General features: G+C 40.8%; 1 protein-coding gene across 4 annotated transcripts in view; it reads left to right on the forward strand.

The window, feature by feature from the left end:
- Positions 1-25,083, forward strand: part of LOC149250416 (translocation protein-like protein) — a 168,436-nt gene that overhangs the window by 92,927 nt on the left and 50,426 nt on the right. For all 4 annotated transcript variants that reach the window (XM_089459086.1, XM_089459088.1, XM_089459085.1 and 1 more), the window contains one exon: positions 378-579. In XM_089459086.1, the coding sequence (XP_089315212.1) occupies positions 378-579 (202 nt within the window). The remainder of the gene's footprint in view (positions 1-377; positions 580-25,083) is intronic.

Raw genomic sequence — 25,083 nt, forward strand, 5'->3', positions numbered from 1 at the left:
CTGGTAAAAGTGTTATTTCAGAAGTTTTTGGATGGAAGCAACTCTTTAACTCTAATCTACTCTCTGAATATTTTACCTTTTAATATTCTATAATTTGGGATAGTCATTTCGTTTTCTGTATTTTAAAGGCAACTCATGTGGCTCCCTGTTATTGTGTTTGTTTATAGCCAAGTTTCAGAAATAAATACACCAGATCTTGTTTTCATAGATTCATTGAATTTGAGAATAACCCAGCACAGTATCTGGTTTGGTTTATGGCATTGTCCTCTCTAAAAATTACCTGTGTTTATTTCATAATCCACATTTATATCCTTGTAGTACAAATTTCATGTCAGAATTTTGACCAAATTATTTTGACACAATGTATACTTTTGCAGGAACAAGTCTTCTCAGAAAATGATTGCTTCTTTGCATGGACATTTGAAAAGAGGAGACCGCTTTGGCAAACTATTCTTTCATTCCTTGTGCCTGTTGTGACACTAGCCTGCTGTTTGTTTCCATTATTTCCACATTGGTGCAAACTTCTGGTCCTCTATTCTTGTCTTGCATTTCTCTCCCTTATCTTCAGCACTCTTTTCTGTAAGTCTCTTGGACCTTTCAGTATTCTTTTGGAGTTGATGTATGTAACTTAAATTGGTGTGTTTTGGACTATTTGTTATGTGCATTATTTGCAATTGTAGTTTACTTATTTTGGGCTTACGTAATGGGTTGGTGAAGGATGAGATGTGCTTCTTAAAGACGGACAAGAAATGGCATCATATCCACTGTTGATTGGCTTATAAAATTTGCTTTTAGTGGCATTGAATTTTGGTTGGTTTATTTTAAGCAGCATGAAAGAATAGGAGATATCAAGTGCCATCAATGAAAGTCAGACCCTGTTTATTTTGATTTTTTCTTTCTTTACTCTGTTTTCTGTGTAGATAACAGTTAGTTGAAATAGATATATTTTATATTTACAATATTAGTTGGCCATCCTACATTGGGTGAAACACTTAGTACTGCGAGTGAAACATGATGTAATTTTTTCTATAATTTGTCTGAAGTTCTGAGTCCTGACACAACCCTTTTTATAGAAACTCCCCCTTTGAATACTTCATCATGGGCATTTTTCCCAGGTCCCAATATCCCACGCACTTGTATGATCGTTAAATACCTGATGAAGACTAGTTTTGTTTAATTAAAATGCCATTATCGTTAGAGTTTGAGGGCGTACGGAAAGTTAAACGCCTTCCTTACAATTGCGTATATACTATAATCTATGAGTTGCAGGTACAATTTAATGTTTGCACTTGAATTGATTGTATATTAAAAGATTCAGAATGCTTTGGGTGGCATTCTTAAATGTATAAGAGTATATAGCAGGCGGGGTTTGATTGATATCAACCACAGGATTATGGGGGAGGAAGTATGGGAAACAGTCAATGTTCCACCAAGGTTCCAGGACGAGGGGGCGAGGGAGCGAGGGGGCGCGGGAGCGGCTTATGCAAAAGCTCCCTACCATTTTTTAGGAAACGTGGGGGAGCTTCAGGGTCTTAAAAATTTATAAATATAAAATATAATTTATTAATTGAGTCCACTATGACAATTTGGTTTGAATTGAAAAGCTGCAAAGCATGATCATTCATATGAATATCATTTGACATTATCCAAATTTATAATATCATATAAAATAATAAATTTAAAATTGTAATTCAGCTTGGTCAAATTCTAATTTAGATTTTGGTCAGACAGAGGGAGAGCTTTAGCTTGATAAGGTAGCCACTGAATTCTGTGAAAAGGTAAATGAACAGATCAGGAACACTGCATTGGCAGTAGAAGGGGCAACTACAATGGGTTGTCCAGCTGTATTGGATCCAACAGCTAGAAAGTTTGTTATATTATATATAATATAGACAGTACACCATATGCTGAAAGAAGAGTTTTAGTTCCAGGAGAGATGAGAAGATCACATGAAAGAGTTTCTGACAGTTTACTATCAAATGACATTGATTGCAGGATGACCATCTGCGAACCAACTTGGGTGACCAACGATGGCATGGATAATTTGTCTACCTTATTAGAGCAATGCCATGCAGTTCAAACTTCAAACTAGCAGTGTATTTCAGGGGTGAAAATAATTTTCAGACCTGAGAATTCAAGCTGAGCAACTGTGCTTTGTGTAAATTTTGTAACTGTATAAATTCATATATAACGACAGTTCCTGAGATTTCTTGTTGCCCATAGTATTTTGTCATGCTTGTAGTAAACGCATGTTAGTCTATAGTCCACCCAATTATTTCCCACATGACATAGGTGCTGCTTCCATAGTTTGTATGTCAAATGTCATGCAAATTAAAAACACAAACTGAATGTCTCATATTCTTTGCCTGTCACTCCAGTTATCTCCCCACTGTAATCCAACCATCACTTGAGAAAAAAAGGAGAAGTTTTAAAAGGGAAAATTCATGTACGTGCTATATGGTCCAGCAAATTTCCATGATACTGACCTTCTAAAATAACGCTTGTTGAAACCAAAAGACAGCACAAGATGTTATCCCCATACAGAACATGAGTAGCTTTGTACCACTTTAGGTCTATTAAATCATAAACTATAAACAAGGCCATTTTTTTGGGAGCGTGGGGAAACATCCCCTCAGGGAAGGGAAACGTTTCCCTGGCACGTCCCCCTGAGTTTCCTCCATTTTGGGAGCATGGGGAAACATTCCCTACTCGTCCCCAAGTCCCCGGAGTCCGGGGGAGTGAGGAAACTAGACCCGTAGGGGAGGGGGCGAGTCCCCGTGGAACACTGGAAACAGTTGGAGATAAAGTCAAGTGTAAATTTCAAAATGAGTGCATAAGAGGCAATGTCAGGGAAATCGAAGTGGAATTCAATATCCCGTGAAAAGAAACTGTGAAAATAGTGCAATGCAACAGTTACAAATGCTGGTCCCGATTAATCCAAAAATTTGAAGGCATGCAGGTGCATCATATTAAGGGTCACACGCTCAAGGATTTGAGCCAAGGAAATAAGCTTTGAAAGTGTCGTCTTATGAGATGGGAAGTTGGAACAAAAGATTTGTCCAAGAGGGAACAAGTGAGGGATTGAACAAAAGCTAGATAGAAACAAAATAAAATAGGAGTAGGCTTGTAGGAGTGCAAATGGCAAGTGTAGATGAGAGAGGTCTGATGGTCAAAACCAGTTAATGTTAGAAGCACAAGTGGGAAGTGGATGTTGCAGCACAAGCTTGCAGAAAACCCTAGGATTGAAGTGTCCTGTGAGTGTATATATATATATATATTCCCAAAAAACATGCAGAATGCCTAATTAGTTGCAGAAAATCTCTAAACATAGATTTTTGTGTTACTTGTAGGCGAATACTGCATTTTTAAGAAGCTAGAAATGTAATCCATTGTAGATTAATCATTAGGGTGTCAACCATTTATTACATATATAAGATCAATCAACCATATAGCATTTATAAGTTATGACCACCCATTATGGGGGGATGAGAGGGATGTGGGGACAAGTGCCTAAAATTTTAAAGAGCACACCCCCAAAATTTTTAGGGGACAACTGGTGGGGACAAAGATAATGTGTATCTTTCTATATAAACAAAAATATAAAAAACTGCAACCTGCACTTATACAATCACCAGTGACATGTCAAATCAAGATTGAGATTTGCAAATGTGATTAGCTAGAGCACTGATTGAAGATTTCCATTGTAAGTCCATGATAACCACCACAAGCTTATGTGCATGATTCAAATTTAAACTCTTGGTTATGGTCCATTGATCACTTCTAGTCTATACACAGTGCACATGCTGGACTCCTCCCCATCAAATTATGCAAAGCAAATGCTGGTCGATATCTCCATCAATAAAAATAATTAATGGAGGGATTAGATGAGCCTTGTGGGATATGAATATGAATTTTCTAACCCAATGTGGTATCATTATTATAGTGCAGATGAACTAATATGGTTATAACTAAGCTCCACTCAACCATACAAACTTCTCAACCATTTTTTAATCTATTAAGAAACATATAGCATGAGGGGCATATGTGGGTCCCCAAATAATCAAATGGACGTGGGGACAATCATTTAAAAGTCCCCTAATTTTTTCTCAAAATGTGGGAACGGTCTCCTAACACTAAGCATTTTTGAATATTTTGAAGAGTTCTAAAGTCATTAAAATATCAGAATGTGGGTTTTAAAAAGGAGGGGATGGGTCCCCATTACATAGTCCATCATTAGCTCTTTGGGTTTTTTTGAAAGTGTTTACGCTATGTTTGGAGCTTGGGTTGCTTCATGAGATTTGGGGTACATGGTGTGTTTCTAGCCTCTAGATGGTTTGAGAATGATTGTCACATGGGGGATGGTTCTTGATGGGTTTGCATGTAGGAGATAGATTGCTTAGTGATTACTTGAACTCAATTGGGTGCTGGCTTGTTATTCTTCCCTTGTGAGTTGGAGTTCTCTTGATAGTTTGGTGGATGGCCTTCATAATGCCCACATGGACAATTCACTCACTTAGAGAATATCTTACTTGGGAAGAGGATTGTTGTGCATCCCACACAAGGGCATTGGGCCTAGATAGCATAGGGTAGCTAGCTTGAATTCTTGTTTGGAGGCTTGGAGTGTTGAAATTTTGATCTTCCATGCTATTACAATCACTTAAATACATAACTTCTTTATGCTGCAAAATAAGTTAAGTAATTGTAGATAGAACATAAACCATATGCACAATGGAAGACAACCAAGAACTTAATGAGACACAGAGAAGTTAGGTCAATGACTAGGGCAAACCCCAACCAGATTCTTCTTCTATTAGAAATCAATTGTTCGATAGAGATACAAAGTACAATGAGAGAATGAAGAAGTTCACCCAAAATCTGAAGATCTCTGACAACAGAGTTTGATGCAAACACTGAATCACTTTGGCTCTCCAAGATCTGCTCTTGCTCTTCAAGACTCTCGCTCAATCTTCCTCTAGACTCTCCAACTCTCTCTTTTTCAAGTTCGAATTCTCCTTTGACAAGCACAAGTAAGTGTGTCAAGTGAGGATGAGAGGCACAAATATATAGGTAGAGCAAGGAGGTCGAATTCATGAGGGAGTAACTTCAATGCCTTGAGGAGGAGTTACATGTGCCAAAATAGGAGTGTAAGTTATGCTATAAAGGAGAGGAGTGTAGCTTATGCATTTAGGAGAGAGTGTAACTCATGCATTAAAGAGGTGTAAGAGGAATCTTTTTATGACGAGTCATGAAAGTATGTAAGAGAGTGTAAGAGGTGCGTAAGAGCATTAATGATAGAGAGGAATGAATCCATTAAGAGAGAGAGAGTAACATATACATTAATTGAGTGGAGTTACATATGGCATGATTGAGTCTCATGATTGAGAGACTTGAATTTCCTTTTAATAATAATATAATAATATCATAAAGATAGACATGATTTTCTATTTTTAGAAAGTCACTCTAGAAGGGTCGTAAATGAAATTCTATTCAAGGAAATTCATCCCATAGCTGTCAATTTTTGACACTCCTTTTCAGCTTGGGATAAATTTCTTTCTAATACAAGGATCTTTGCTATCTCTGCTTTGGAACAATGATGTTACAATCTAATGAAGAAGAATCATCATAGGGGAGATACATCCATCACCGTATACACGCTTGGGGGGATCCCCTTGTCAACACATGACATGGATCTCGCTCATCCAAGGCTCATCATTGCTTGGGAACACATGATAAGGATCTCGCTCATCCAAGGCTCATCACAACTCGGGGGGATCCACTTGTCAACACATGACAAGGATCTCACTCATAAGGCTCATCACTCCTTGGGGGGATCCACTTGTCAACACATGACAAGGATCTCTCTCATCGAAGGCTCATTACTGCTTGGGGGGATCCACTTGTCAACACATGACAAGGATGTCGCACATTCAAGGCTTATCATCCATGACCACCCTCTTTAGGAAGGGTCACATTTGTTAGTCCAAGTTGCTCTCTGAAAACCAAGAACTTTCCTCTCAGCAAAGGGTTGGTAACAATGTCAGTGATCTGGTCATCAGTCACTATATGATGAAGTCTTACTGCTCCTCTTTGCACTGTATCATAGATATAGTGATATTTGATCTCAATGTGTTTGGACTTGTCATGAAACACACGATTTTTAGAAAGTCGAATCGCCCTGTTATTGTCATAGTAAATTACTGTAGTATCCAATACTTGCTCAAACAACTCTCCAAGGAGCTTCCTTAGCCATATTGCCTCACAATTAGCCATGCTAGGAGTAATGTATTCTGCTTCAGTCGTGTTAAGGGCAATAAACTTTTGCTTTCTGCTCATCCAAGATATCATGGGAGATCCTAAGCTGAAGCAACACCCTAATGTGCTCTTTCTGTTAGTAGAGTTACCATCCCAATTAGCATCAGAGTTTCCATGTAGCCTTACATCTTTGGTAGTATATCTCAATACAAGATTGATGGTTCCATGCAGGTACCTCAACACATGCTTTGCAGAAACCCAGTGTGCATGAGCAGGCTTAATCATGTATTGACTCCAAAGCATATATTTGGTCTAGTGTTCACTAAGAACATCAGTGCCCCAATCAGTTGACGGTACTCAGAAGGATTAGCCAAATTAGGTCTTGCAATTTTACCACAAAGCTTCTTGAAATTTATTTCCATTGGAGTATTCATGGACTTACACTTAGCCATGCCAAATCTTTCTAGTAGTTTGACAACATATTTTCCTTGAGAAAGAAAAATCTCACCATATTTCTGCCATACCTCCAGGCCTAGAAAGTAGTGCATCAAACCAAGATCTTTCATTTCAAATTCAGAAGCTAACTCCCTCTTACACTGGAGAATAAGAGGTTCACTATCGGTCAGAAATAAATCATCAACATACAATACCAAAATCAAAGGCATACCTTGGATTGTCTTAAAGTAAAGATTTGGATCTACATTGCTTCTGGTAAAACCAAGCTTCATCAAGAAGCTATCTATGTGAGCATACCAAGCTCTTGGAGCTTGCTTCAAACCATAGAGGGCTTTCTTCAGCCTACACACATGAGTTTTTGGATCATGTACTTCAAAGCCTTGTGGTTGCTCCACAAATACTTCTTCTTTAAGGAAGCCATGCAGAAAAACAGTCTTCACATCCATTTGGTGAAGAGACCATCCTTGGCTAGCAGCTAGAGCTACAATAGATCAGATGGTGGTGTAATGGGCAACAGGTGCAAAAATTTCGTCATAATCTATTCCCTCTTTCTGAGAGAAACCTCTAGCCACAAATCTAGCTTTATATTTTTCAATACTACCATCAACACCATGTTTAATTTTATACAACCATTTAGAAGATACAACAGATTTACATCAGATGGTGGTGTAATGGGTAACATGTGCAAAAATTTCGTCATAATCTATTCCCTTTTTCTGAGAGAAACCTCTAGCCACAAATCTAGCTTTATATTTTTCAATACTACCATCAACACCATGTTTAATTTTATACAACCATTTAGAAGATACAACAGATTTACCTTGGGGTCTTGGAACCACTTCCCATACATCATTATGAATGATGGATTCATATTCTTTAGCCATTGCATCTTTCCACACTTGGGCCTTTACAACTTCTTCAAAAGTGCACGGTTCAGCTTGAATAATGTTGCTCATGGCTACAACATATCCTTGGAACCAACAAGGTTTCTTGCTTTCTCTAAAAGTTCCTCTAGGGCAACATGTTTATCAACATCTTGAAGAGTTTCATGAAGCCATTCAAGTCTCCTTTTAGTAGGATCACATGGAGGAGGATCCAGAGGATCCATGGGCTCCATGGGTTCATCAACAAGATCTGTTTTAGCTTTAGGATCTTCTTGTATTTCAAATACATTATCTCGAGTCTTGACTATCAACATTAGTAGGAGGAAGAGGAGTGTCTCTTGCCTTTCCAAGAGCTGCATCTTCATCAAATGTTACATTGCTTCTAAATTATATATTTCTTTGACCAGGTACGTATATTTTGTAAGCTTTAGAATTCTCACAATAACTAACAAACGCACCTTTTTTACCCGAAGCTTCCAACTTGTTTCTTTTCTCTTTTGGGTCATGGAAGTAAACAAGACAACCAAAGATCCTCAGATGCCCAACTTCGGGCTTCTTGCCAGTGAAGACTTCTTTAGGAGCCTTGTTGTTTTGTGTACGATGAGGAGATTTATTTTGAACATAGACAATTGTGTTCGCAATTTCTCCCCATAGAAACTTTGGCAATTTCTGATCATGCAACATAGATTTGACCGCTTCCATGATAGTTCTATTCTTTCTCTTGGCCACACCATTTTGTTTTGGGTTATATGGTACAATGGTCTCTTTTCTGATTCTAGCTTCTTTGTAGAAGTCAATGAAATCACTGGAAGTGAACTCTTCTCCATTGTCAGATTTGAAAATTTTGATTTGCTTTCTAGTTTGTTTTTCTATGAGCTTTGTAATCTTTGAACATGTTAAAAGCTTGACTTTTATTTTTCAAAAAATAAATCCATGTTTTGCGGAAAAAATCATCCATAAAGATAATATAATACAAGTAACCATCAAGAGAAGTTATAGGCATTGGTCCACATAAATCAGAATGTACAAGATGCAATACCTGATTGGTTCTACTTTTGCTTGAAGGGAATGGTCCCTTCACTTGCTTTTCGCTTGCGCATCCTTGGCAAACGCCATCATGATCAGATCTGATTTCTGACATCTGAAAACCATCTTTCTCACACGAGGTAATGCTTTGTAGTGCAAGTGAGCGAACTTTCGATGCCAAAGTTCACTTTGATGATTGATGTCATGGATTAGTGCATGAATAGGTCTTCCATTGATTTTGTATAGACCTTCACATCTAGATCCCAGAGTGAGGGCATCTCTCATGTTGGATCTCGATGGCCAAGTGAGAACTTTACCATTTATGAAAGCAACTTTCATTCCTTTATCTTCTAAAGTTGATATGGACACAAGATTCTTCTTTAAACCTGGTACATATAAAACTTCTTGAGTCGTTAAAGTTTTACCTTGATCCAGATGGAAAGAAATAGAACTAGATCCCTTTCTGGGATATGTAGAGCTATCTCCAAGAATGATCTTCAAATATGTCTCCCTCTCAACCGAATTAGAGATTATTTCTTTGTAACTAGTAAAGTGCCTTGAAGCACCACTATCAAACAACCACCTATCACATGAATCTACAGGAGATGAACTAGAAAGAGCAAAAACAATAAAGTACTCTGATTGAGTCTCAACTGCATTATTATCATACCTTTGGTTCCTTGAGGAACGTGTTATGTCCCCTCTCAAACACATTTGTAACAGGGTGTTGCTATACAATTTTGCACAATTTTGGCTAAGGAAGCGACTTAGGGACTTAGGAGGCAATTTGACTATCTTTGGTTGCTAGTGGAATGTGGGGGCCACCCACATGGGGAGTTCAAATTGGCCCATTCGAATAGCTTGGAGGGAAAGTCGAATAGGTGGATGGAGGGGCCCACATGAGGCTAGGGAGGCCCAAGGAGTTATAAGGAGGGAGAAAGTCGAATAGGTGGATGGAGGGGCCCATATGAGGCTAGGGAGGCCCAAGGAGTTATAAGGAGGGAGAAGCTCTCATTTTGGTTCATTCTTACACCTTGCAATCAAAATTACTACACTGTTCGCTCTGCTGTTTAGCTTAGTCAACCGGCTGTTTAGCCACAAATCTCTCAAGCAGGAGATTCTTCCTCTACTTCAGGGGACCATCTGTGCCTGCCTTAGAGAGATAGTTCCATAAGTTTTTTAGGAGTTCCAGGAGTGTGTTACAGCATTACCATTCAACCACAATAGGGAGTGCGTATTTCTGGCTAGCTGGAGAATATGCAAGGGGAGTTTGGAGCTATCAGTGATGAAGCATTTGCCGGGAGAGTTAGAGGATTGGGAGAGCAGCAAAGGGTCAACCCAGAGTTGCGGGGGAGTGCTCCCCCCCCGAACCCGCTCCCAATTCGCGCTCCGGGTGGGAGCGGGTCGGGAGCACGCTCTCGATAATTTTTTTTTGGCAGGGAGTGACTTCGGGAGCGTCGCTCCTGTCACTCCCGGAGTGAAAATTAAAACCTGGGAGCGATCAGGGAGCGATTGCTCCCGATCGCTCCCAGGCTTTAAATTTTCGCTCCGGGTGCAAAAAGCGCGAAAAAAATTTGCGGCCAAAAAAAATTTAGTTTTAATTTTTTTTGTTTTTGTTTTATAAGGGCTTGGAGGGGCATTTTTTATTTCATTGTGACTTGAATGAGTTGAGGAGAGCCAAAGAGATTGTGCAAAGGAGCGAGGAGCGAGTGCCGAGGAGCATGGAGCAAGCCTGCAAGGAGGTTAGTAACTTAGTAATTTAAACTTTAGTTAATAATTTAGTAAATGTATAACTTATTTAGTAAATGAATCATGAATCTAAATAAATTAAATTAATAAATAGTAAATACTAAATTGTAAAACTAAATGCATTTTTAATTTTCTCATTCCCATTCCCATTCCCGTTCCTATTAAATTTTGCAGATTCAAAAGTCTACAAATATCAAACATCATGGACCTAGCTATATTTCTTGGCATTTTCTTCTTCTTAGTCCCTTTTTCTAGTTATTATGGTGCTGGAGAGTAGGAAACATACACCCGTGCTAGAAAAAACCTCTTCGGGAAAAGGCCATGGGATGGAGATAAGCATATAGGAATCAAAACTTGTGTAGTTGTGTTCGTAGCAGATAGAGCCCAATACATAAGGGAAGAGGAGGAAGCCCAATACAAATCTAAAAAATCAAGGGGTTTCTTTGAACCAAGCTCACATTCACAAGCACAAAGAACTCTTTTAGCATCCTCCCAAGGCAGTGGATATGGAGGCATAGAGTCACCAGCGTTAAGGCGTAGAACCATATCAGATTTCCTTGATGAGGGGTGTAGGAATGATGTGGATTCAAAAGTTTACAGGTTTCTCTATGCATGTGGGATACCATTCAATGTTCTTCGCTCACCTCATTGGCACGAAATGGTTTCTGCCATAAATGATGTCCTTAAAGGATACAAGAGCCCTGGGTATGACAAGGCAAGAACCATTGGACTTGATCATGAAAAAGCAAAAATATCACATTCTTTGAATAGAATGACAAGTTTTTGGACTGACCATGGGGTGTCCATTGTATCTGATGGATGGACAAATGTAAAAGGCAAGCCATTGATAAGTGTCCTTGTTGTGACTGTTAGTGGTGCCATCTTTCTAAATGCATATGATTACTCAGAGAAGTTCAAGACCGGCATCAACATTGCAGAAGCATTACTTGAAACAATTGATCGTATTGGGCCATACAATGTCATCCAAGTCATCACTGATAATGCTCCTAATTTTAAGGCAGCGGGAGCAATTATTGAGGATAAATACCCCCAACATATTTTGGTCTGGGTGTTTGGTTCACACATTGAACCTTTTGATGCATGATGTTGTTAAGAACAAAAATGAACAAAACAAATGGATTGGTGATTTGTACAAGAAAGGCAAACAAATGATAAAATTTATTACAAATCATAGCAATACCCATGGCCTTTTCCGCAGTCACTCAAGATTGGAGTTGTTGAAGATTGCGAGGACTAGATTTGGTAGCTATTACCTCACCTTCAGGCGCCTTTTGAAGGTAAGAGAGTCATTGGCTAGCATGGTATCAAGTCCACACTGGCAGGTATTAAAGGAAAGGGCTACAAATGCAGCTGACAGGCGAGGTTTTGAACTGGTGGAGGAGGCCGCTCTTGATGGTATGTTTTGGTCAAGTGTGAGGCAAGTATTGGATTTCAACAGGCCCATTTATCACATGATTCGGTTTGCAGATATAGATAAACCAGTGATTGGCGAGGTGTATGAGCAGATGGATACCATGTTGGGGCAAATAAAAGATATTGTTCATAACAAAGATCCCAACTTGTACAAACTGATTCACGATTGTGTGTGTGTACGGTGGAATAAACTTAATCTTCCACTACATTGCTTGGCGTATATCCTTATGCCAAAATATTACTCTACATCTTGGTTGGGCCAACCTGCACTACGGGGTGGGATTAGGACCAAACCCCATTTAGATGCCGAGGTAACTAGAGGATATTTGGATGCATTAGAAAAGTTGATACCTGACAGGGAGGAATGTCCAGCTGTGCGCCTTGAAATAGGCAGATACTTCAGCGGCACTGGTTTGTTTGGTACCTTCCATGCAACGGAAGATAGAGACAGATTTGATTCTCTCACGTGGGAAACATATGGCGGCCAGGGACTTTTGCCAAAATTGGTAAAAAATGTTCTATCACAGGTTGTAAATACTTCTTCTGCAGAGAGGTGTTGGAGCACCTACAAATTCATACATAATATGAAAAGAAACAGACTCAATGAAAACCGGGCAGAAAGCTTGGTTTATGTGCACTACAACTTGAGGTTGTTGATCGGGCTTATGAGGATCCAACATATAAAATTTGGGACAACCACCCAGAGGATGACAATTTGGAGGATGGCACTATACATCTTGAAGAACTGGAAGAGGAACTTATAAGGGATGAAGATGAAGCAGTTACAGCAGCCATGCCACCTCCACCATCCAGTAGCAGTGCTCGAGTTCCGTGTCTTGTTCCTTTGCTGTCGCCACCTCCATTTACACCCTCACGTGGAGGGCATGTGCCTTCTAGTTCAGGTCGTCAGTCTGTGTGGGAGACTCCTAGAAGACCACCACGATCTGCTCATACAAGAGACTCTCGTGGCAAGGGCCACATGTAGATTTATAGTTTACTTGTCTTTTCTAGTTTCTATTAGTTTTCATAACTGTTGAGTCTTGAGTCCTTGACTCTTGACTCTTTCATATCATAATGATATTTTTTGTAAACAATATATGACTGTGACAATGAAAGTTTGAAGTTTGAAGTTTGAAGTTGGCAATTATAACTCATTGGTAATGATTGTGAATTATGAATATGATGCTTCGTGAAAGACTAAAGTTGTTTCATTTCATTTCATTATTCATAATTCATTTTATAACATTTCATTTCATGTTAACAGTTAGAACTTAGAAATATCTAAGATATTATTTCTTGTAATGGTTAAACTTAGCTTACAAGTACAACTTTGGTGATTAATGATGATAAATGTTATATATTGAATTTTCAATTTTGAAAGCTTGAAGTTGAAACTTTAAGATTGAATTTGATGAATCATGATTCACGAGACTCAATATGTTGCAGTTGTAATATGTATGTTACTAACTTGTGGACATGGTTGATGAAGATTATAACTTCTAGATGATTGATGTGATATGGTTCAATGATCAATCTATGTTTTTTTATGTTTTTTATATCTAATTCATCATTCTACATGTTTTTGTTGACATATATGTATCAAAATATAAAAAATATATATATTTTTAAAAAATCGCTCCGGGATTCGCTCCCAAACCGGGAGCTTCTGAAAATGTCGCTCCCGCTCCCGTTTTCGCTCCCGCTCCCCGCTTTCGCTCCCGCTCCCAAGTAACACTGGGCCAATCTTTCTTGCGAGTTTGGAGTCAGCAGAGCCAACATCCCAGCAGTCCGATTTACAGTTAATTGGGCCTGCGCAGAGAGCCATCATTAGGCTCACGTGGGAGTTGGAGGAAGGAATTGTAGAGCTGGGGTTGGCCGAGAGAAGTAGGAGATCACTTGGAGGGCCATTTGAGGAGGATTATTGGAGTTGGGGGAGAAGAGATTGACAACATTAGTCACAGCAACAGAATTCAAAATTGGAGGAGGGCGAAGCTGTGAAGGATCAATTTTTGAAGGTTGGAACCAAGTGAAACCCTTTCTGGGTTTTTCTTGGTTTTGGGCAAGGATCACACTCCAAAATTTATCGAATTTTTTGGGCAGATCTAAGGGGTCAAACAAGGGTCCCAACTCAGCTAGCAGCTAAAGGAGCTAAGGGGAATTTGGGCCAAAATTCCGAGGTCAACATTTGACCAATTCCTTCGTGGATTTTTCTGGGTTAGGCTAAGGAGCAAGGAGCTAAAATCTCATAATTTCCTGAGCCATAGGAAGCAGTGATTCCAGCCCTTCGAAGTCAGCGGAGGGAGTAGTTTTCTGGGGTAGCGCAGTTCAGTTTGGTTCAACAGTTGTAGCAACCTTCAGTTCATCATTTTCTCATCTGGGTTTTGTCATGCTTGTCCATTGAGACAAGCCCAGGTGCACCATTCTGTTTTATTGTAGTTGCTCCTGAAGAAGTAATAAAATGGCTCAATAGTTCTCTATTTCCAATGTTTCCATGTTTGCTTAATGTATATTTTGTTTTTTTGATTGTTGGATTGTTTGCATGCTTTGTATACCACTTACATTCCTATTTAGGAATTTTACAATGGTATTAGAGCCATAATATTGGCTCAGCTTGTGGGAAAGATTAGAATCAAACAACATGGCGGTCACCTGGAATGAGGTGGTGAGGATACAACAAATGATGATTGATGTGGGGAAGAAGTTGATTCATTCCTCAGTTGGGAGTCTGGACATGATTGCAACTGATATTGGGGGAAAACTGGAGGGCATACCAATCACTGGGTCATGGAATTTAGGCGTCTCTCTCTTTTTGGGAATTCTGTGAACTAAGGGTTATGCACAAACCAATGGAGATCCAGTGGGATTTTGCAGGGATGATGAGAAGTATTAAGAAAAAAGATGAAAGAGTAGTTGAAGGGGCCATGGTTGGCAAAGAGATAGTTGAGCATACACCCATTGATGAGGCATCAATCATTGATGAGGTATTCGAGGTTGTGACTGAGTTCTCAGGTGATAACAATGCACCATAGGTTGGTGAGGAGTCGATAGGTACAAAGGCCTCAAGATCTATGACGCAGTTGCCAGACGACAGTTGCCTATAGCTGACTGGTGAGGATATCATGCATATTGGGTTGTCTATGGAGTAGTAGTTGAAGGCTCATGTCGAGCCCGTGATGGAGGTGGATGTGCATCCGTTCCTTGGGCTAGCCATTGATGAGGGGTAGCATACAGGTCATGCATTGGGTTTTCAGCACAGTTCACTTCAGAGGCTCACTGGCGGGGTCTACAACGTTATCATCCCACCCTTATCCATTGGATTGAGGGAGGCCGGGTTGTCTAAACGTACCTGAGGGGGTGGACAAGTTAGCAGGACTGAGCTGAGCATGATACCACATCAGCTTGGAGGGCTTGTTCCTTCCACAGAGGATTACACATTCGATCTCTCCTTTGGGATTGGATGGCGAGAGGTACTGAGCTGGTACTCGATGGAGCAGGTTAGGCGGTTGGATACATCCATGGCCACATGTCAACAGAGGCCATGGATTACCAGAGGGACTCGAGGGCAGGACTATTTTTGGGATCCAGGTGGGATTTTCCATCACATCATAGAGCTGGTAGGTGATGGTAGTAGCTATGGGATGGATTTGACGCTTGAGCACACCCACATTTTCAGATCTCCATCAGAGCCCCAGTCAACACTAGTGACAGGATGGTTTGACAGGTGAGCAGACAAATTTCATGAGTTGTCTTGGCATATTGACGGTGCGTGGAGTCACAGGGTGACTAGCTTACTCTAGCAGGAGCTGGTAGGAGGAGGTGGCATCGACAGGCTATCAGAGATGGCATTGTATGGAGAGAGTGCTCTCTTACTAGCATATGGGACGTGGGGACTATTGAGGATAGGCACAGTAGTGTCATTTCCGTTAGCATGTGGGGAGTCAGGCTGCTTAGGTCTTTTAGAGGAGATTGGGGGATGCAGACCACATCATGGAGGGCATACTAGTAGAGAGGTCGATATTTTGGCCCATGCAGGATACTGTATGTTACAGGGTGGTACGACAGTGGGCAGTGGTACACAAGACTACACATAGTTATGTCATAGCATCCAATGTTATGTAGATGGATGTAGTCTGATGTATATTGACCCAACGTTAGGCCATAATATCCAGTGGTGTGTGGGGCTATGGAGCGAGGAGCAGGGGCCTGCAGAGGAGCATGGAGATGTAGGGTGGTGTGTCATAGTATGTTGTACTGCGCTGTGGGGTGGGAGTGCCTCACATCACATTGAGTACATGTGGGGAGTGACATAGTGACACATGCAGGACCTAGGCCAGTACAGGATGGTATAGATGTAGCCGAGGGTATCCAACGATGTACAACGGTAGGCCATGGTGTACAATGGCATGTACTGGAGTACTGGGATGATCGGTGGCATGCAGGGGTGTATAGTGCTGCACAACGAGGTCATGGAATGTTGCCTCCAGGGAGACCCTTGGACGGAAACACTGGGCATACCTTTGGGCGTAGTTTACCCAGGATCGATGGGGACACAGATGAGCGATACTTGATGGTATCCGCAGGGACTCACACGCCTGAGCCTCTTCTACATCCCTCATGGGCGCAGCCAATTTTGTTGTCGACTTTCTGCACTTTGGGCATGAGCCAGGAGGGACAAGGAGCTCACCTGAGATATTTGGGTGAGAGTCAACGCACTGGGGGGGGGGGACTTTTCAGTAGTGGCGTTGGGTTGTTGTGTTAGTTGACGGCCACAGGATGCGATGATCATATGTAGGGGTGGCATATCGTTCATCACTGAGCCTACGTCTAGGGATCTAGTCCCAAGGGAGACATGTGTCACTCTTTTCTAAGGGCATGTTGGAACCGAGCATGAGCAGAGATAGTGGTTACGACTAAGGTAGTTTCCCAATATGCGTTTGAGCTCCAAACCTTATATTGTCACATTATCGAGAGGACGGATGGCAGACCCAAGGGAGATGATTGGTAAGGACAGGAGGGATCCACATACCCTGAGTCGATTACGAGTATCGGATACCCATCATTTGGTTGCATTTAGGGGGTAGCTCTTTGGCACACGTGGCTTCTAGCAATCATTGGTAGTACACAGTGGCAGGCACAGGGCAGATTAGCATGCATCAGATTAGCCCACGATATATGGAGCCTATATAGTGATCACATGCAGGGACTAGAGACAAGGGCCAGATGGATTCCATCGGTTGAAAGGTCTATGTCGCAGCAGGTCTGGCTATGGGATGCAGGGATTCTGTTGATCGATAGATCACTCGTGATGAGCAGAGTCGTGGCAGAGAGTGATATAGTTCGCTCTTGGGATGACACATGGGGGTTCACAGAGGGTTTCATCATATGGGGAGGCAGACATTCTCTATTGCTGCACAGGTTCAGAGTTAGATTTGGATGGGTAGGCCTCGGTGCCATGGAGATGACCACGCAAGATGTGTCTTGCCTCTTTCAGTATTCCACCATCAAGTTCCAGGAGAGGAGGATACTGACTGTGCACGATGGGGAGTATGACATAGTCATAGTAGCGCAGCGTTAGCATGGTGGCACCACTTTGGGACTAGTAGGGAACTGGGGCATCACAACTCTTCACAACTCAATAACCTTTAGGGATGCGCCGACTACTGCAGGGGGAGATCATACAGATGTTCCATTGGGCTTTAGCGAGTCACTGATGGAGCAGGGGACTTCTAGTACTTTCATTGGGCAGGATAATGAGTGGAGCGAGGTTCATGTTGGACAAGATTGCCTGGGATCCTGGTATTGAAGGATTCTTCCATATCAGGACAGTGCAGAGGTCAGGCACGATCCAGTGGCACATCTGGGAACCTGGCACATTTTGCAGTGACAGTGGGGAGTAACAGTTAGAGAGGTTGCTTTCTCAGGCATTGCTTCAAGACAAACGGTTTTTGGTGCATTGGAAGAGCTTGCCAGATGAGGATACCACCTGGGAGGGTGAGCACATTTTGGAGCACCCAGTTGTGAGGTTGCTTGAGGGCAAGCAACATTTGGGAGGGGAGGACTATCATGTCCCTTCTCAAACACATTTGTAACAGGGTGCTGCTACACAATTTTGCACAATTTGGGCTAAGGAAGAAAACCCATCATTTTCGACTTAGGGACTTAGGAGGCAATTCGACTTTATTTGGTTACTAGTGGAATATGGGGGCCACCCACATGGGAGTTCGAATAACTTGGAGGGAAAGATGAATAGGTGGATGTAGGGGTCCACATGAGGCTAGGGAGGCCCAAGGAGTTATAAGGAGGGAGCAACTCTCATTTTGGTTTCATTCTTACACCTTGCAATCAAAATTATTTGACTGTTCACTCTGTTGTTTAGGTGAGTCAACCGGCTGTTTAGCCACGAATCTCTCAAGCGGGAGATTCAACCTCTACCTCGGGGGACCATCTGTGCCCAACCTAGAGAGGCAGTTCCATATGTATTTCAGGAGTTCCGGGAGTGTTATAGCACTATGATTCAGCCACAACAGGGAGTGTGTATTTTTGGCTAGCTGGAAAATACATAAGGGGAGTTTGGAGCTATCACTGATCAAGCATTTGCCGGGAGAGTTAGAGGATTGGGAGAGCAGCAAAGGGCCAGTCTTTCTTGCAAGTTTGGAGCTAGTAGAGCCAACATCCCAACAATCCGATTTACAGCCATCTGGGCCTGCACAGAGAGCCATCACTAGGCTCACATGGGAGTTGCAGGAAGGAATTGTAGAGTTGGAGCTGGTCGGGAGAAGTAGGAGATCACTTGGAGGGCCATTTGAGGAGAATTGCTGGAGTTGGGAGAGCAGAGATTGACAGAATCAGTTATAGCAACATAATTTGAAATTGGAGTGCCAAGCTGTGAAGGGTCAATTTTTGAAGGTTGGAACCAAGGGAAACCCTTTTTGGGTTTTTCTAAGTTTTGAGCAAGGATCACACTCCTAATTTTATAGATTTTTTTGGGCAGATATCAGGGGTCAAACAAGGGTCCCAACTCAGCTAGCAGCTAGAGGAGCCAAGGGGAATTTGGGCCAAAATTCTGAGGTCAACATTTGGCCAATTCCTTAGTGGGTTTTTTTGGGTTTAGGCGAAGGAGCAAGGCGCTAAAATCTCATAATTTTCTGAGCATGAAAAGCCTTGATTCCAGCCCTTTGAAGTCAACAGACAAAGTAGTTTTCTGGGGTAGCAGGATACTTCTGTTCTCCCAGGCTGTTGGCTACAACTAGAATGGAGGGTAAGTTTCTTTGTTCAAGCAGTCTATGAAAGATGTATACTATTAGGAAAGGAGATCTAATAATTTGACGGGTAGTATTAGGGTATTCTCCTCGATAAGGCTGGGCTGCGCCTCCAGAGGAAACATAATGGCTCAGCAGGGCACCTCTTGGTATAAGAGAGATTTCCTCGAGTGGGTGGAAAGAAAGCTAAAGGGCGGAGCCCATCTAAGTGAGGAAGCCCAAGATGGAGACCTTTACTGCGGGTAGAAAAGAACTAGTAAGGAAGGGCTCTGCCCTGGGGGAATAACACTTTCTAGCTCTGGGGTAAGGTATGACGCTTCTGAAGAGGTAGGTGAACCCTTGGGAACAATAGAAGAAGGAGAAGTTTATCCCTCTTGGATAGATAAACCAGAAGTTGCTTACATCTGCTCAAACTTTTCCACAAACCCCTTTGGGATGAATAGTCTCTTCCGTGCAATTGCAGATGCTGGGTAAGTCTTAGGACCCGATTGGTTAAATAAAATACCTGAGATTCAACAGATCCTCTCTGTTTATTGGGAATCAGAGATGAACTAATGGACAAATTATTGATATGCACTGCTGAGAACTACTGGCCTGGTGATACTGGCAAGGTTATACCCTCCATGGAAAGTGTCGCACCGTAGCCACTAGGGCTTTATACTGAGCCTAGGGGTGGCCCAACGGTCTTATTAGTGGCTCCACCGTCAGCACGAGTAGCTTATCCAAATTACCCATCAGTAGCATACCTTACAGATCCAGGTCCAATCGATGATATAGTTTCATCTCTATACCCTGGTGACCCAGCACTAGTCCTAGAGGCATAGGCATTACTAGTAAAAGCTTCCCTTCGCGCAGTTCAGTTTGGTGCAACAGTTCTAGCAGCCTTCAGTTCATCATTTTCTCACCTGGGTTTTGTCATGCTTGTCCATTGAGACAAACCCAGGTGCACCACTATATTTTACTATTGTATTTGCTCCTGAAGAAGTAATAAAATGGCTCAACAATTCTCTATTTCCACTGTTTCCATGGGTGCTTAATGTGTATTTCGTTTTTCTGATTCCTGGATTGTTTGCATGCTTTGTATATCACTTACATTCTTGTTTAGGAACATTACAGAATGATAGTTTCCTCTGTGAGTAGAAGGGGCTTCTCTTCTTCTGTAATCAGATTTGTTGGAGCGACAGATTTGTTGGGGTGATTGTTGAAGTTGGATTTTGATGCTCTTTTGTTTTCTAAACAGTCACAAGCATAGTGTCCATGCTTGCGACAACTATAGCATTGGACTTTTGATAAGTCTATGGTCCATTGAGAGGAGCTGTTGGGAGCAGACTTTCTCGAATAGTGCATTCCTCTTCTTCCTTTCTTCTTTTTGCCTTGTACAACAAAGGCAATAGGTTCTCCCTCCTCATGCTTGGGAATTCTCCCTCTGGAAATCATTTTGGCTTCTTCTTGACTGCACTTTCCCAGGAGCTCATCAAATGTAGGAAACTTGTCATTATTACTGATGGTAGTAATAAAAGTTTCCCAAGAAGAAGGAAGACCTCCAAGCAAAATCAATACCAATTCTTTATTGGAAACAACTTCACCAAAAGTTGACAGGCGATCCTTGATTTTTGATAACCTCATGAAGTATGCTTGAATGGTTTCTCCTCTGTTCATCTCAACATACTTGAGTTGATTCTTCAAAGCAAGAATTTTATTCGAGTTGTTCACTTGATACATTCCAATCAACTTGTCATACATTTCTTTGGCTTTCTTCAAATTGGAGACATAAGTGATGAGGTGGTCTCCAAGAGAGTCAAGGATAATCTTTTTAGCCTTGACTTCTCCTTTCTTGTATCTGGCCTTGATAGCAACATTGGAGTTTTCAGCTGGTTTTGCTACCTCTCCTTCAACATACTCTAGAACATCATGTTCCTCAAGAGTAATATCCAATTTGACTTTCCAAGGGAAGAAGTTTGAAGCATCAACCAACTTCTCTTCATTCTTAAAGTAGGAGGAAGACATCTTGATTTGCTCAAAATTTCAGCAACAAATAGAAATGGACAACAAGATATATTTCAGCTGTAAATGAGATATTTTAGCAACAAAAGGGAAGAGAACTCTCAGTAGAAAATGAGTAACAAGTAGAAGGAACAATCAAAGATATTTCAACAAAAAGAGAGTTGTAAATGGAACGGACAACAAATTATATTTTAGCAGAAAGAGAGCTACAAATGGAGCGGACAACAAGCTATATTTCGGCAGAAAGAGAGCTGCAAATGGAACGAACAACAGGGTATATTTCACCAAAGCTCTAATATCGTGTTGAAATTTTGATGTTATATGTTGTTACAATGACTTAAATCTAGAACTTCTTTATGCTGCAAAATAAGTTAAGTAATTGTAGTTAGAACATAAACCATATAAACCACATGCACAATGGAAGACAACCAAGAACTCAATGAGACACAAAGAAGTTAGGTCAATGACTAGGGCAAAACACACAAGGGGAAAACCCAACCAAATTCTTCTTTTATTAGAAATCAATTGTTCAACAGAGATACAAAGTACAATGAGAGAATGAAGAAGTTCACCCAAATCTGAAGAAGATCTCTGACAACAGTAGCTGATGCAAACAATGAATCACTTTGGCTCTCCAAGATCTGCTCTTTCTTTTCAAGACCCTCTTTCTCTCTCTCTCAATCTTCCTCTAGACTCTCCAACTCTCTCTTTCTCAAGTTTGAATTCTTCATTTACAAGCACAAGTAACTGTGTCAAGTGAGGATGAGAGGCACAAATATATAGGAAGAGCAAGGAGGTTGAATTAATGAGGGAGTAACTCCTATGCCTTGAGGAGAAGTTACATATGCCAAAATATGAGTGTAACTTATGCCATAAAAGAGAGGAGTGTAACTTATGCATTTAGGAGAGAATTGTAACTTATGCATTAAAGAGGTGTAAGAGGAATCCGTTTAGGACGAGTCATTAAAGTGTGTAAGAGAGTGTAAGAGGTGCGTAAGAGCATTAAAGAGAGAGAGAGGAATGAATCCATTAAGAGAGAGAGAGAGAGAGTAACATATGCATGAATTGAGGGGAGTTACATATGACATGATTGAAAGACTTGAATCTCTTTTTGGTAATAATAATAACAATAATATTGATGATTAAATTAAAAATTAAACATTTACGATTGATTAAGGACAACTTAAGTAAATTCCCATCATGTATATATGAGTACGAATTGATGGAAGGTGATTTACTATTTTTGGAAAGTCATGGTTGCAAAGATAGACATGACTTTTTATTTTTAGAAAGTCACTTTAGAAAGGTCATAAATGAAATTCTACTTAAGGAAATTCATCCAATAGCTGTCAATTTTCAACATGGAGTTAGCTTGGGGGAAGGGGGTTGGGGTGGGGCTTTGTGTGGCTCGATTGTGATAGTGCTCTTGTAGGGGAAGTTCACCTAATGGAGTATATTGCTTAGAAGGATTGATGAAGTATGTGGATGTTGGTGATTGAGAGATGTGGACATTCTTTGTGTAGGTGCATCATCTTAGAGCTCTTATTGTGTACGATATCATCTTGGAGCATCCAATGTGTACTTTGGAGTGGATCACATTGGATGCTCCAAGATGATATCGTATACAATAAGAACATCTCACCAGGCTCCTATGCAGAAGACATTTTGAAGCTATAAAATCATCACCCCCTCCTAGCAATGTAGGGATTCTCCACCATCCCCAACTTGTCTCTGTAGAACACAAACTTCCTCTTAACTAGGGGCTTGGTGAGAATATTTGCCACTTGGTCTTCTATGGAGATTTACTACAATCACACAACATCTCTATGTGCTTAGACTTGTCATGAAACATTGCATTCTTCAAAAGCTTGATACAACTTTGGTTGTCATAGTGAATCATTATAGGCCCCATATCAAGACCAAACAACGCTGAGAGCATCTTGCGAAGCCATATGGCCTCACATCTCGCCAAACTTGTTGCAGTGTATTGGGTCTCTATTGAGCTAAGTGACACTGAGTGTTGCTTCCTGCTAAACCACGAGATCATTGCCGATCCCAAGCTGAAACAACATCCTGAAGTACTCTTCTTGTTCACTCCACTCCCAACCCAATTTGAATTTGTATAGCCCTACAACTACACTCCACCAACTGTAACATACGTGAGTCTATACTCCCCTGTGTCTCAAAGATACCTAAGCATATGCTTTGTTGCCACCTAATGAGCCCCCCCTCGACTTTGTTTATTTTTCAAGAATCTCCTAATCTGATAATTACTTCTTATGATTTCTTACATTAATCTATCTTGTATACACATTTATCATAAGACAATTACACAAAAGATATCAACAGTAGAAGCAAAATGCCAGTAGGATCATAAAGAGACAACCAAACAAGAAAAACTCAAATTTTATCCTTGGGAAAACCCACTTAGTGGAAAAACCCAACAACCTGTTCCTTAGAGAAATTGTTCAGTTCAACAAGAAAAACATTAAATCCTTTAAGTCGAAACAAAGCTCAAACTGACCAAGAATAGAACCAGGTCAAACCTGGTCAAGAATAAGTAGCCTCATAAACTCATTTTGCTACATCTCAGAGATTTCAACCTTCATCAGGGAGTTAGGTTTGCATCTGATTTCTTCCTTCCTCATATTCGTCCTTTTAGAGCCTCAAACTCGTCCTCTAAATAATCTCAGAAGATATTCTTGACGTGATCTAAATTCTGCTCAATGGAGGAGGCCGAATGGCCTTTATAGAAAGATCAAGGAAGCCCAAATAGACACGTGTCCAAGGCTGGGCCGACTTAGAGTCGACCTTACATTTTGGAGGCAAAAATTCATAATTTGAAAATTCAAATTTCCCTCTTTTTGAAGCTGACATAAAGAACATGTCTTGAATTTATCATTGCATTTATTTGAAAGGTTAAAAAATTAATTATGAAGACTGACCATAGCTACAAAATTCAACACTCCCTCTTAGCTAGGGAGGTATTCATAATGACTATCCAGATGTTCTTTTGTTGAGAAATATGTAGAAATTTGTGTCTAACTTGTAGCCCAATCTAGTTTTATGTTTTGCATGGCTTAATGCGCAAACCTCTCATGAAACACGAGAGTGATAATTGCATTTACATAAAACAAATGAGCTATTTTACCATTTCTTGCTGCACAGCTAAGATACTAATAGACACAGTGATTTTTGGTCAAATTGACCCTAGAAAAACCCCAGAGCCTCTTGGGGAAAACCAGTCTTCTAAGGAGGATATTTATTTGCATCTGAGGGAAATTATTTACAACAAAATTAGCAATAAGAGAGTACTTATCTCTTCCCTTTAAATATGCTTGATTAGAGATCCTTCTTGTATACTGAAACTAAGACTGATATTTTCACAGTCATTCTCCTTCCAGCTAAGAACAGTCTCTTGACAGCTGCTCACAAACAGGGAATCAAGTCTCTTTCTCAGCTACAACAAGAATTTGAGCTCCTTTTATTAGCTGCACTCTTTTGCTTGAAGTCTAGGTCTGTGTCACTGAAGGAATGGACCCTTAACACCCTCAAATGACTCCCTGAAATTTACGCTGACAGTCCCAAAAAATTAAGGAGAGGACTGTGACTATCAATTTGTTGCCCGAAATTTATGCTGACAGTTCCGAAAATTTCAGGGAGCTGTGACTATCATTGGGTAGATACACGACCTCCTTAACACTGGAAACCTCCCTAAAATTAACCCAGACCTGTAGCAACCAACAAATATGCTGTCTGCGTTGATATTCAAGTTCCTCTAAAGTTTGTAACTCGGACCTAGGAGGAAATTGAACTGCTGTAGGTGATTTCTTCTTGCTCTGATATAGATCTCCAAAGCTTCTCCTCCTTTCTCAAGTTGCTCTCCTCTTCTCAACGTACTCATGAGAATAATGAGCCTCATTTTCCTTTTTGCCTTTGTCTTCTCCATAAGATATGAACCCTATCCCTAAGATGAAGATCTACTGGCTGAGATTTAATCTCAAGCTATTAGATCAATG

Source organism: Pinus tabuliformis, chromosome 7 (assembly GCF_031772625.1).
Source record: "Pinus tabuliformis cultivar Carrire ecotype Pingquan chromosome 7, CPIR1, whole genome shotgun sequence".
Taxonomy (NCBI): Eukaryota; Viridiplantae; Streptophyta; class Pinopsida; order Pinales; family Pinaceae; genus Pinus; species Pinus tabuliformis.